Source organism: Morone saxatilis, unplaced genomic scaffold (assembly GCF_004916995.1).
Source record: "Morone saxatilis isolate NCDOM2014 unplaced genomic scaffold, NCSU_SB_2.0 Contig24, whole genome shotgun sequence".
Lineage (NCBI taxonomy): Eukaryota > Metazoa > Chordata > Actinopteri > Moronidae > Morone > Morone saxatilis.
The window spans coordinates 25044793-25057470 of NW_023339807.1; the positions used below are offsets into that span (position 1 = coordinate 25044793).

Below are 12678 nucleotides of genomic sequence, written 5' to 3' on the forward strand. Positions count from 1 at the left end.
TGTGTGTGTGTGTGTGTATCAATTCCCAGACATTTCATTCCACTCATTAAACTAGCTGTAGTACTGGACTGTGCTGGCAGGGGGAAGCATTCAGCATCTGAACAATCACAACACATCAAACAGCTTCTGTCAGATGATTTGTAAGCTGCTTAGGGACATGTAATGAGGTTTTAATGTGAACTTTGAGCCCTCAGATTCTTCATATGTCAAGTCAGCAGTAGCTTGGTAGTAGCTTTTGTTCTTAAAAAAAACTCCTGAAAGATTCAGTTTTTCAACAGAGTTTGGGGCAAAATAGCCAGAAACATCCGCTAGTAGAATTGATGGTGATAATTAATAACATTTATAGCAGTTTTATATTTTCTGGTTTGTTTTATATGTTATATATAAATTAACAGGCAAAGAAATCCAATTTCTCTTTTGTAAATATTTCTCAACTAACCAAATAGCGGTCTTGTGACTTTTTGACAAACCTGACAGGATAAAGTTTAGGTCATTGATCGAACTGGAGGTGAAAAAGTCAAAAAGTCAAAAAGTCAAAGCATCAAAGGTTGAAACTGAGGTTAGATAACAGTGAGGTATTGCACAGAGCCAGAAGGATTGTCTAGCAATGTGAAAAGGTGAGAAACAGAGGGTGTTTAAACTTCTGAAAGTTGAAAAGTAAGCAGTAAAATGAGTTGAAATAGATGATCAAGAGCATACAAAAAAATCTAAATGTGTTTGCTGCAGTGGTGGATCTGTGCCGTGTTCTTAAAGGTACTTTGGATTGGGGAAAAAAGTTCAGGACTGCAGGTCAAAAGGTTGTGACTTTGGCAATTTTGACACCTTGTGAGTTTGTCTGTAAACCTAAAGCGGCGTGATCGCATAGATTTTCTCATCAGGGGCTTATCAACAGGAAACTGAGAAAAGAACCAGAGAGAGAAAGAGAGAGAGAAGTGTGTTTTGTTTACGAGCTGATAGACTATCAGCTAATATTTATCTGGAGCAGGAGAGGAATAAGGGAAAGGCTGAGGATGGGAGTTTGTCGCTCTGATCAAAGAAGATTGAGTTTTGCTTCAAAGAAAGAAAGAGAGCATTGTAAAAGTCGGTTAATCAGTCAAAAAAAAAAAAAAACTCCAGTTACACACACTCATGTGCACACAGAGTTATGTCTGGTCCAATAGAGGGAATAGGGGAAGGGGGGATTTCCCATGTCACCAGAGGTTTGGGAGAGACGTCTGTTTGTGTGGGCCATGCATGAAGAAAATGTGTGTGTGTGGGTGTGTTTCTCTACCATCCACGACTGGAGCCTGACGTCTAGTCACCACATAATCTCTCTCTTTTCTCTTCTTCCTCTTCTTCTTCCTCCTCCATCTCCTCCCATTTTCTCTTCTTTGATTGAATCAGACAAGAGAAAAAAAAACAAAAAACAGAAGATCTTTTTTTTTTTTTGCTTTTGAGTATCTGGTTGTTTCCCCCACGAAGCGTCTGAAGTGGCAGTAGTTTTAGTTTGATGTGGCGAAGAGTGGAGGTGTGATGAGAGAGAGAAAAGGAGATATGAAAGAAGAGATTTTACAGTTGTTCTCCAGCCACACACACGCTCACACACTCCAAATCAACCGAAGCGTGAAGTGGGTTCATTAATCATCTTCTGTGTTGACAGCTGGTTGATAGCGTGTGTCTGTGAGTCTGTACTAATATACAATAAGACTTAATTAGACTTAATGACACATATCACTGATGGATGTGCACAGCAGCAGAAAACACACTCCACATCTATGGAAAGCCACGTGGTCAAAAACACCTTGTTTCTGATCTTTAAATGTTTACATGCAAAATGTTTGCATCTTAAGTTACAATCTGGCATTTTAAGACATTAGAAGCCAGTTAATATGTTCATTTTTGCTGAGTAATCACACCAATGTTGATTGATGTTTCCAAGCCACTGTAATACTGCGCTACGAGGATGTGAATGACTAAAATGATTTCAAATGTCACATCCTTACCTCTTAAGACGGAAACATTTCTCAGACTTCACACACACAACATCACACGCAATCCACTTCAAAGACCTCTTCGATCTTTCGTCTAACCTGTCCGTGTGGGTCTTTTGTGCAGGTGGTCGGCGTGTGCAGCAGGGAGTACATCCCAAAAGGAACTCGCTTTGGCCCCCTGGTGGGCGAGATCTACACGGCCGACAGCGTCCCCAAAGACGCCAACCGCAAGTACTTCTGGAGGGTGAGTACACACATACAGACACACACAAACACATACACACACACTTCCTCAGAAGACGGAGGGACCCCTTCCTGTGACGTCACACACATCTAAAGTCAGTCAGTGGAACAGGAAACTGGGCTTGCTGTTTTTTACTGAGTGTGTGAGAAATGGGGATGTGATGTCATCTTTACACAAAGAAAATGTCATACTGTGGTTCCTGTAAGTCCACACACAGTCACACACACCGTTAGGCAGAATACACTCCATCACTACCGGTAACTGACAGTGAGAGAACACACGCTCACTAACCACCTACCTGACCAATGCCTACGCACTGTGTGTGTGTGAGTGTGAAGGTGTGTGTGTTTGACTCTCCATGGAATGAATAGAAAGATTCACTATGACTCCAAACCACAAGTCATAAAGGTGTCCCTCACTTTTCTCACCACACACACACACACACACACACACACAACACACACACACACACACACACACAGAAAATGAGAGTCTGAGAAGAGAGAGTGATAAAGAGTGAGAGAGGGGGAGGAGAGATAGAAAATGAGTTGGTCCTTCCTTTCTCTTTTTTAATATAAAAGAGGATCTCCTCCTGTCAGACAGTCTGTCTCTGTCTGTTCGTCCGTCTGAAGTGGGTGAACGTGAAGAGAGGGACATGGCGAGGAATGAAAGGATGGCGGGACAGAGAGAAATAAGAAAAGAAGTAAGACGGGTGGCTGTAGTGTGATTAAAAGTGGATGGATTCAGTCTCTGCTGGGTAGCTAACTAGTCACTTAGTTTATTATTTACTTTTATTTGGTAAGTTGCTGACTTTTTTTATTATTTACTGTCGTAATTCAGTCAATTAAATTTCATATCAAATTATTATTATTTTTTTTATTTTTTTTACTTATTTAGCTAATTAGCTAATTTAAAGCATTTTTAATAGTTTTAATAGTTACCTATTTTCAGTGTAATTTTTTTTTCTTAATTTTTTAATTAGTTCTTTCCTTTATTTCTTTCTTCAGTGAGTTTTGCTATAATTTATATATTTATTTTGTTAGCTACTTACTAACTGACCTACAGATTAGGCCACTGAGTATACTGATTAATTTATTTAATTAGTGTTGTAGTTGCTAATTCATGTAGCTCATTCGTCTGTCAGCAAAGTTATTGAAAGTAAGTCAAGGAAGGGAAAAAAAGAGGTGATTTTACATAATAGGGATTTTAAAAAAATACTTGTATTGCTTTTATTCCAACTGAATTAGCTAATTTAGTTTTGTTCAAACTTCTATGCCATCCATTGTTCTGAAAAATAAAAAATCTTTTCCTTGTTTAATAAACTACAACACATTCTGACATTTAGAAAAAAAAAATCATTATTTTACTAAAATCTTTTTAATATTTCCTCCTCAGATCTTCGCGGACGAGGAGTTCCATCACTTTGTGGACGGCCTGGATGAGACTCGCTCTAACTGGATGCGCTATGTGAACCCGGCCCACTCGGCAGCAGAGCAGAACCTGGCGGCGTGTCAGAATGGCATGGAGATTTACTTCTACACAGTAAAGCCTGTCCCGGCTGGAGCCGAGCTGCTTGTCTGGTACTGCCACGACTTCGCCCGACGCCTCCACTACCCGCCGTCCGGAGAGCTGATGATGCAGAAACTCAGTAAGTTTTCATTCACTAGAATTTTTTAAGAAGATATATTTGGTCAGAAGACTTTTATTGTGAAAGAACAGGCTATTTTATTAAATGTCTGATGCTCTGAGCTATCGTAAAAAAGCATAAAATCTATCGGCAATGTAGATGTGGGTGTGTGTGTGTGTGTGTGTGTGTTGTGAGTGTGTCCTGTCGCCGCTCTTAAAGCCTAACAGTGTCTTTGAGTGTAGCTGTGTCTCCTTCCTCTCTGAACGTTAGCCTGTCATTATCTCACACACACACATACACAGGAGTACAAGACCAACAACCTTTCATCTCTGTCAGTGCCATCGTTGTATTTTTGTGCGTGTGTGTATGTGTGTGTGTCAGTGACAGTGTAATTACACAGACAGGGGGATATGGCCCCTAATGCCACAGTCTTACGCTGTTAAAGACCCGCTTTTAACATGAAAGCTCACACTCACACACACAACCTTGCTCAACCTCAATAAAAGGAGCGGAGACAGTGTGTGTTTGCATGAATGTGTGTGTCTACAGTGACCTTTTTATGAGGAAAATGTCTAAAAGTAAGCACCAGGTTTCTCCCGTATGGCAGAGAAACACACAAAATGTACAGTTAAAACTACTAGTCTTTATAAAGTATTAAATATTATTGTTTTACTATTATTTTCACTAACATGTACCCTGCATACACATTCATGACACAGCAGACTAACTGCACTTATCCACTTTAGTTGAGCTGATCAAAGAGAGAGCGAGCTAAGAGGAAAACAAAGAGAGAGAGTGGGAGCTCAGGGGTTTCCAGGTGTGACTGCAGGCTAATAGCAGTGTTACAGTGGCAGAGGAACCAGCAGACACAGCCTGGCCGGCTCCACTGCCCAGGGAAAAATGCGCATGACCTGGGGGACAGAGGCAGGAGGTATCCGCCCCCCCCCCCCCAAATCCACACACACCACACAACACAACACCACACACACACACCCCCCCTCCCCCCCCCCCACCCCCCCCCCCCCTCTCAAAAGCCTGAGTGTGAATACAGTATATGTGTTGTCTTTAATTGCATCCTCTGTCATTTAGCCCTACAGGCTCCTGTTGACCTGCCAGTGACTTTAATAGTGACGCTTACCTGCAGCACAAACATTTACCTGCAATCGGCTGCAGTTTTTTGTCTTTGGGCTCCAGATTTTACGTTTCTACTATTTTTTGTAATGAGTAAATAATGGGTTTGACTGTTAGCGTAGTCAACTGGAGTTTTAACTTTACAACCAGAGTCTTAACGGAGACAAAATCTTACCTGCTGACTAAAACCAAGAAAACCACATTGGTCTGTCTAAGTAACGTTAAAAGGGCAAAAGGTAAAAGAAGAGAAAGCTACTCTGGTAAATCCTAGTAGCCGTGCTACTGAATTTATAAAAGCAATCTACTTATTTAAGCTTTCCCGATCTGATGTTTTCAGTGCCAGCACATTTTTGTTTGTTTCGTCAAGGTAGATTCATTTAGCTCCGTTAATCAGTTGGATATCACTCATTATTGACGATGCATCTTACTGTTTTGTTCTGGTCTTTTTAAAATTAGACCCTGTGTCCCAAGGGGGGGGACCTGAGTTAGTGGTCCAAACCCAGCAACGTCCCGTATTTTATTCCCGAGGATTGCTCTGTTCAACTGCTGACTGTTTCATGTTGTTCTCTTTAGTTTTGCTTCTTTCCAGCGCAGTCATAGCAAAACCAGACGTGTGTGTTGACATCTGAAAAATGACTAAATGACTGAGCGTGTACCGCGGCCTTGCTCCCTCACTTTCTCCTCTGTCTTCTTCTCTCGCTCTTTTTATTTTTTTGTCGCCGTCGTTTAGCATTCTTTAAGTGTTAGCACTTGAAAGCACCTGTCAGCCATGTGTGTGTGTGTTGTGTTCAAAGACGCTCCGCTCTGCCGACAAAAACACTCTCTCTTCTCTCTCTCTCACACACACACACACACACACACACACACACACACACACACACACGGTCATTAGCGTGACATGCCAACACATTCACACCCAGCCTTTTCATCTCAGACACATGCTAGCTCACACATACTGTGTGTGTGTGTGTGTGTGTGTGTGCGTGAGTCGGCCATTTGCCCTGATATTTTTGCTACTTGAAAAGACTAGAAAAAAGGTGGAGGAGGGAGTGGTAGAGGTAAAGTTGTTACTCCCACCCCCTCTGTTGACTACTTGAACTTCCTGGCAGAAGGGCCGTGTTGACAGATTGATATCTCCAAGATGGCGGCCCTGTTTGTTTTCTGGAAAAGGGAAGGAGGAGGAGGAGGAGGAAGGCTAACTGATAACCTCAGTGTTTACACACTGCCGCTATACTACTGATGCAAGGGTCACCGACTGTGTGTGTGTGTGTGTGAGTTAGGGAGTGAATCGGGGGAGTCAAACAAATTTCATCAGTGCTGGCACTCAGGATTAACTTTGACAACCTCCATCTCTCTCTCTTACACACACACACACACACACTTCCCTCTGAACGACCTCATGGTAAAACGTTGACTGGGCAGTAAATGAGCTTATAGATAATAGACAGCGGCGCTTTAAGGGCCCGTCTGCTGCCATTAAACAGCCGAGATGGGCTGCTAGCTGACTACCCGGGGCTTTTAGAGAGTGTGTGTGTGAGCTCTACTCCTAATCCACTCTTTCATCATGCGGAGGAGACAGTAGGTGTGAGTGACTGAGGAGGAAGCTCTCTAATCTAACCTCTGACCCGGAAACAATAGCAAATGGCCAGAAAAATCAGGAGAGTAGGAGCTTGATCAAAAGTGTGTGCGTGTGTGTTCTCCAAAAGTGGAACAGTCAACAAATCAGACAGAGGCTTTTGTCTGCAGGCGCCTCTGTGTGTGTACCTTGTCACATGGTGTGGGTGTGGGTGTGTGTGGAGGGCAGGTGGAGGCCAAGCTTTTTCAGAGGATATCTTTAGCAGGAAACCTTCCATCAGCCCTGTCTGTCTGCCACCAGTTTGATTTTATCTTGATTTTATAGGCACACACACACACACAGAGACACACACAGATATAAACACACACAATGCCCAAAGGCAGCTGTCACGTCTCACTTCCTGTCTTTTGCCCCCACCCGCGACCCTCATGCTCGTTTGTCAAAACTGTCACCTTAATTGGCCCACTGAGTTACTTATGGTATTCCTTAACCCTCACACACTCTGCTGAGCAGAACTATGTGACCTGCAGAGGTTTATCTCTGCAGAAAGGCTCAGTTTTAAAGGAATTTGAGTATTTATGTTGTTAAATAGAAGTCATGATTAAAACTTTAAATGGCAAAAATTTTAATCATTTATTATCGGGCCCCTGGAGGAGCCAAGAGGACCTTATCTTGATCTGGTGAACTCCCACTGACCTCTTTTCTCTCCCTCTGTCTCTTCAGAACAGTCCCTCTTGGAGGTCAAGCAGCAGCAGGTGAGCAGTGAGGAGCGTTTGGTCCAAGCCTCCTGCCCGTCTCCCGTCGCAGTGACCCCTACCCCGCCTAAGAGGGAACACAGTGTCCTCTCCATTCTGCGTGGCACCTCTTCCTCATCTGCGAAGAAAGAGCCCAGCCGGCCTCTTCCCACCCGCCCACGCCACGCTGACAGCCCTGAGCGCCCCCTGTACCCCCGTGCCCTCTACCCGACTCTCAGGCTCCACCCTCACATCCCTGAAGACTTCCTTAGCCACAAACCTGGCCAGCTTGGTTACCCCGCAACTCGTTCCCCTGGCAATCTGTCTTCAGCCACGCCCAGCCCATCAGCGAGGAGCAGCCCAGACAGCAGCCCTCAGGGGAGCCCTTCAGGTCCAGCAACATCCCCAGCTTCTTTCTACCCGACTGGACTGGGTTCCTATCCCGCTTACTCCCCACCATCTGCCCCCCTCCCCTCCTCCTTTTACCCTCCAGGAGCCCCCTACTCGCGCTACCTCCTGCCCCATCACTACCCTCTGCCAGGCGGTGGCGTCCCCACCGTAGGAGGAATCATCCCCAGGATGTACCCGCTCTACAGCAGCCTCCTGCCCCCTCACATGCCCCTCCTGCCCTCTGACGCAGCAGGAAGGCGCTTCCTATTGCCTGACCCTGTCCACCCCTCCTCCATCTCTGCCCACAGAGACTTCTTCCTTTCCCCGACCCCCAGTGCCTTCTCAACTGCCACCTCCCTAAAAGACAAATCAGGTCCTCACCACCCGTACTCCGGGCACCCTCACCCACACGGACCCGCCCACGCCCCATCCAGCGGCTCCCCAACAGCGGGCACATCACCTCCCAACGAGCGGGTGCCCACCAAGCCTATCTCATCCCACCTCGGTAACCCCAGCGAGCATTGCTCCGATGACGAGGCCATCAACCTGACCAAGGTGAAGCGTGGCATAGGCTCAGCGGGCTACAAGGCACTGCCGTACCCACTGAAGAAGCAGAATGGCAAGATCAAGTACGAGTGCAATGTGTGCAGCAAGACCTTCGGACAGCTGTCGAACCTGAAGGTAAGGCTCCGGATGCCAAAGAGTTGTTCCGTGTATGGCTTTCAACATCATGTTTACTTGATTTATTGCCTTATCATTCCATTCCTTTGTAATGTGAGGATTGCAGTTTAATTGTTAGGCCGCAGAGCAGGTTTGCGGTACTTAAAATAGGAAGGAGTGTCATAAAATGCTTTACAGAAACACATAACACAGACAGACCCTCCTTATGCTCTGCTAATCAAGTTAATATTTCTTTACCAAAAATGTTTCTCTGATAATTACAATATCTGAATATGTCTAAGTAGACTTTTTTTTCTTTCCTCTTTTCTGTCATGCAGGTTCATCTTCGTGTCCACAGTGGAGAGAGACCTTTCAAATGTCAGACCTGTAACAAAGGCTTCACCCAGCTGGCCCACTTGCAGAAGCACTTCCTGGTCCACACTGGGGAGAAACCACACGAATGCCAGGTGAGAAAGAATGCTGAAGACGGTGCACTTTGATTTTGGCTGTGAGAATAGTGACGGTTAGTTGGTGGGTCGCTACAAGCTGCTGACATCTTTTTTTTTTTTTTTTTTGGGCCTCTCCTCTTCCAGGTCTGTCACAAGCGCTTCAGCAGCACAAGCAACCTGAAAACTCACCTGCGCCTCCACTCAGGGGAGAAGCCCTATCACTGCAAACTCTGTCCAGCCAAGTTCACCCAGTTTGTCCACCTCAAGCTACACAAGCGCCTGCACTCCCGCGAGCGTCCACACAAATGCCCCCACTGCCACCGCCACTACATTCACCTGTGCAGCCTGCGGCTTCACCTGAAGGGCTACTGCCTGGCGGCTAACTCTGGCCCTGGCAGCCCAGCCGTCTCCAGTCAGGCAGCCTTGGAGGAGGTGCAGCGCGCCAACGAGGAGATCGAGCGCTTTGACGTCAGCGAGCATGCCGAGCGGCTGGAGCAGCTGCAGGGAGGGGTGGAGGTGGAGGCCATGTTAGAGAAGCAGGTCTTGGGAATGCTGTGGACGGAGGCCGACCTTAAGTCCTCCCATTTCCATCCCCACCACAAGGGCGGCGCCACCGAGCTTCTGTCTGCGGGTTATGGTGCATACGAGTCCCCGAATGAGACATCGGTCATCAAGATGCGGCGCAGCAGCCCCATCCTACCACTTCCTGCCAACGTTACCATCAAGCAGGAGTCAGAGGATCACGCTTAAATTATCTTTAAACCAAAAGGACATAGAGTCAAGACTGCGTGACTCAAGGCGGACTGGGTTGCCAGGAGCAACAGTTGTAAATAAATAATTCTCTACCTGGCTGTCATCAGGGTTGACATCATGATTACACCAGGTTCATCAGGGACTCACGTACTCAGGGCTCAAGAGACACTGTCCCATGACTACTTAGCAGTTTCAGCATTTATTATACTTAGAGACAATCATCTACCCAGGATTTACCTTTAATGTAATTAATATAATGCTATTATCATTATTGTTGTTGTATTATTTGGTCTCTGTTTTCAAATGTCTTTGTTTTTTTGATCAATTAGTTGTTATATAACCTTCTTAATTTATTATACTTTTTATTTGTTGTCTTCAAAAGCAATAAGTGGAAGGGATGGTTACACTGACGCAGTGAAATCAATGTAAAAAAATCTTTTTCTGTTGTGTTTTTTTTTCTGTCTGTGGCCATTTATCTGTAGATAGTCACTCTCTCTATGCCTATATCCGTCCTGCAACCTCTGACCTATATAACCAGGGGTGTCCACTCTTCAGGGTTTTATCTATTTAAATTTAGGAACCAATATAGCAGGTTAAAAAACGGTTGAATAACTTGCCAAAGTACGGCACATAAATTTGTTAATTTAGCAAGAATAACTTTATTTCAACCCTGTTTGATAGCTTCCCTAAAGTATGTCTGTGTCCTTTTCTGATGCCTACTTAATTTAAATGAAACAAAAAAGGGCATTTTTTTTGTATATTTTTCACAACGGTTACCTCAGTGTGCATGTGACTATATGAGTGTGTGTGTGTGTTGTTGGTGTTGTGTGTGTTTGCGTGTGTGTTTAAAGGGACAGCTAAAGGTGGGAGCTTTCTATTTATTTTCGTTATTGCTACTTGAAGAAGAAGAAGAAACCAAACTGAACTGGAGTGCAGCTCTTCATGTGGTCCAAAGGAGCGGCATGGTCCGCTCAACATGTAGCACATAATGGACTCGGGAGGCTGGCTAGCCGCCCCCCTCGTCCCTCCTTTTGTTTTATTTTTCTACAACACTGTCAACACCCAACAGGGAAGTGAACATCCTCAGATTTAGGGATTCACGTATGACGCTAGTAACCAAAGTTCACTTGGCTTTAATTTCAAATGCACACCAAAAAAGAGGAAAGGAAAATCAAAACAAGGGAAGAAGGACTTGAGGAATCAAAATGCTGAAGAAGGGACGATGTACTGTGTGTATATGATGAAGTGTTCGCTCTTTAGCTGTGGTCTCTCGTTTTGTAGATGTTTTTTTTTTGTTGTTCTTGTTGTTTGTTAATATTTCGGTTGAGAAGCAATGGCCCCTTCTTCAACCCCACCCGTCCGCCATCTTGTTAATGAACTGGCATACACCAAAGCACCTCGGCCTTCTTTTATGCACTGGCCCCCTCCTCCTACTTTATAACTTCAGTGCCGATGCTTGCACCATTTACACTGTGTACAATATATTTAAACTGGTCATACTGGCATTAAGACTCAACTTAATGTTACTAAAGCAACTGTGATTTTCTGCAGCAGTTGTACATCAACAATCTGAACAAGCTCTCTCTCTCTTCTTGTTTCATTATCTTTCTCTGAATAATGTTCGACCAAAGCGTCTCTTTCTCTGATCAGAGCTTTAACTCCAGAGGAGAATCCCCCAAAGGACTGTCTCTGTTTACATTCTGGTTTACATAGTTATTTATGTGCAAAAATGTCAAAAAGTGTAAATTATGATATAAATGTTCACTGCTCTAATCTAAACCCTGTGGCTTTGTGTGTTTTATTCTTTTAACTTGTGTTTTTGTAAAATCTTAGATCATGAAAATGGAAAAATAATGCTTAATTTATTATGACTATTTATATAGTGCTAGAGCTAATACAATTTTACTGTGAGTATGTTAGCTGATAGTTATCACGTAGAGTGAACAATGGGATGGTCTATTTGACAGGCATATCTGCAACTGTCATCCTAAATGGTAGGACCATAAGTTTTACTGAGCAGACCACTCACAGGTAAAGGGTTTCTTGTTTAATCCGTGTTTTACTCACTTTATCATCAGCAGCCATTTTGAAGAGAATGTAGACTAGAAACTTCAACACGATTTAGTTAAACTAATCACAAAATAGCTACAAATCCCTGGAACAACTACAAGATTTTAGCTTGCTGTGAAGGAAGCTAACAGCTAACTTAGAATGATGTAGCTACAGTAACTGTTCCCACCATTGATCACCAACATATAGCAGGATGCTGGCTTCACTGCTAGCGCTTTAGATACAGAATAAACAATCTATTTGCTATAAGAATACTTCGGAACATAGGAAGCCTGGTTTGGCTAAATAGCTACTGAACAGGTTGCTACTGTAACTTGACATACCTTCTGGGACTAAAATTTTAAATGATCTAGTGTGTAAGATTAAGTGGCATCTATTGAGGTAGTTGCAGATTGCAACTCACTCGCTTCACCTTCCCTTTCCAAGCATGAGAGAAAAAACTACTGTGGAAACTATGGAGGCACAAAATATAGAAACTGCCCTATCTAGAGACAGTGTTTGGTTTGTCCATTCACGGCTACTGTAGAAACATGGAGGTTCAACATGGCAGACTCCATGGAAGGCGACCTGCAGTGTCTATAGATTCAAACGGTAACTAAAAACGCAACAATTCTTATTTTTAGCGGATTAGTACACTAATTGAAAACGATACCTATGAATATTATATTTCCATTTCTGCCAATAGACCTCCTTAAATGTTATACACTGGACCTTTAAGTCTAGACATAAATCTTTTTTATAACACCCAGAGCAGACATCACAAAGTGCAATAAATGACTGAAGATATAGACATAAAATAATAGATAGATATAGACAACTTCAATCCAAAATCTGGACCACATGGGATGTTTTCTAGGCCAGGTAAAAAAAAGAGACGATAGTCAAGACTGTATAAAAAGAAAGCTTGAACAACAATGTTATTCAGCTGGAAAAAAGAGGAACACACTGTATATTTAAGATACTATTGGAGTGAGGTCCATTGGTAAATATTTGAAAAGATACATAGACTGAAGTCTGTAAAACTGTTAAATGCTTTAGAAAAGGATTAAGGCCCTTTACCCACACAGGTGTTTT

At 43.6% G+C, this 12678-nt stretch overlaps 1 protein-coding gene across 1 annotated transcript in view; it reads left to right on the plus strand.

Moving 5' to 3' along the window:
• Positions 1-11288, plus strand: part of prdm1a (PR domain containing 1a, with ZNF domain) — a gene marked incomplete in the record, with an annotated part of 14098 nt that extends 2810 nt beyond the window's left edge. Inside the window, 5 exon segments of the mRNA XM_035671657.1 lie at positions 2095-2214; positions 3610-3862; positions 7272-8353; positions 8671-8799; positions 8926-11288. Of these exon segments, the coding sequence (XP_035527550.1) occupies positions 2095-2214; positions 3610-3862; positions 7272-8353; positions 8671-8799; positions 8926-9531 (2190 nt within the window).
• Positions 11289-12678: the final 1390 nt, after the last annotated feature.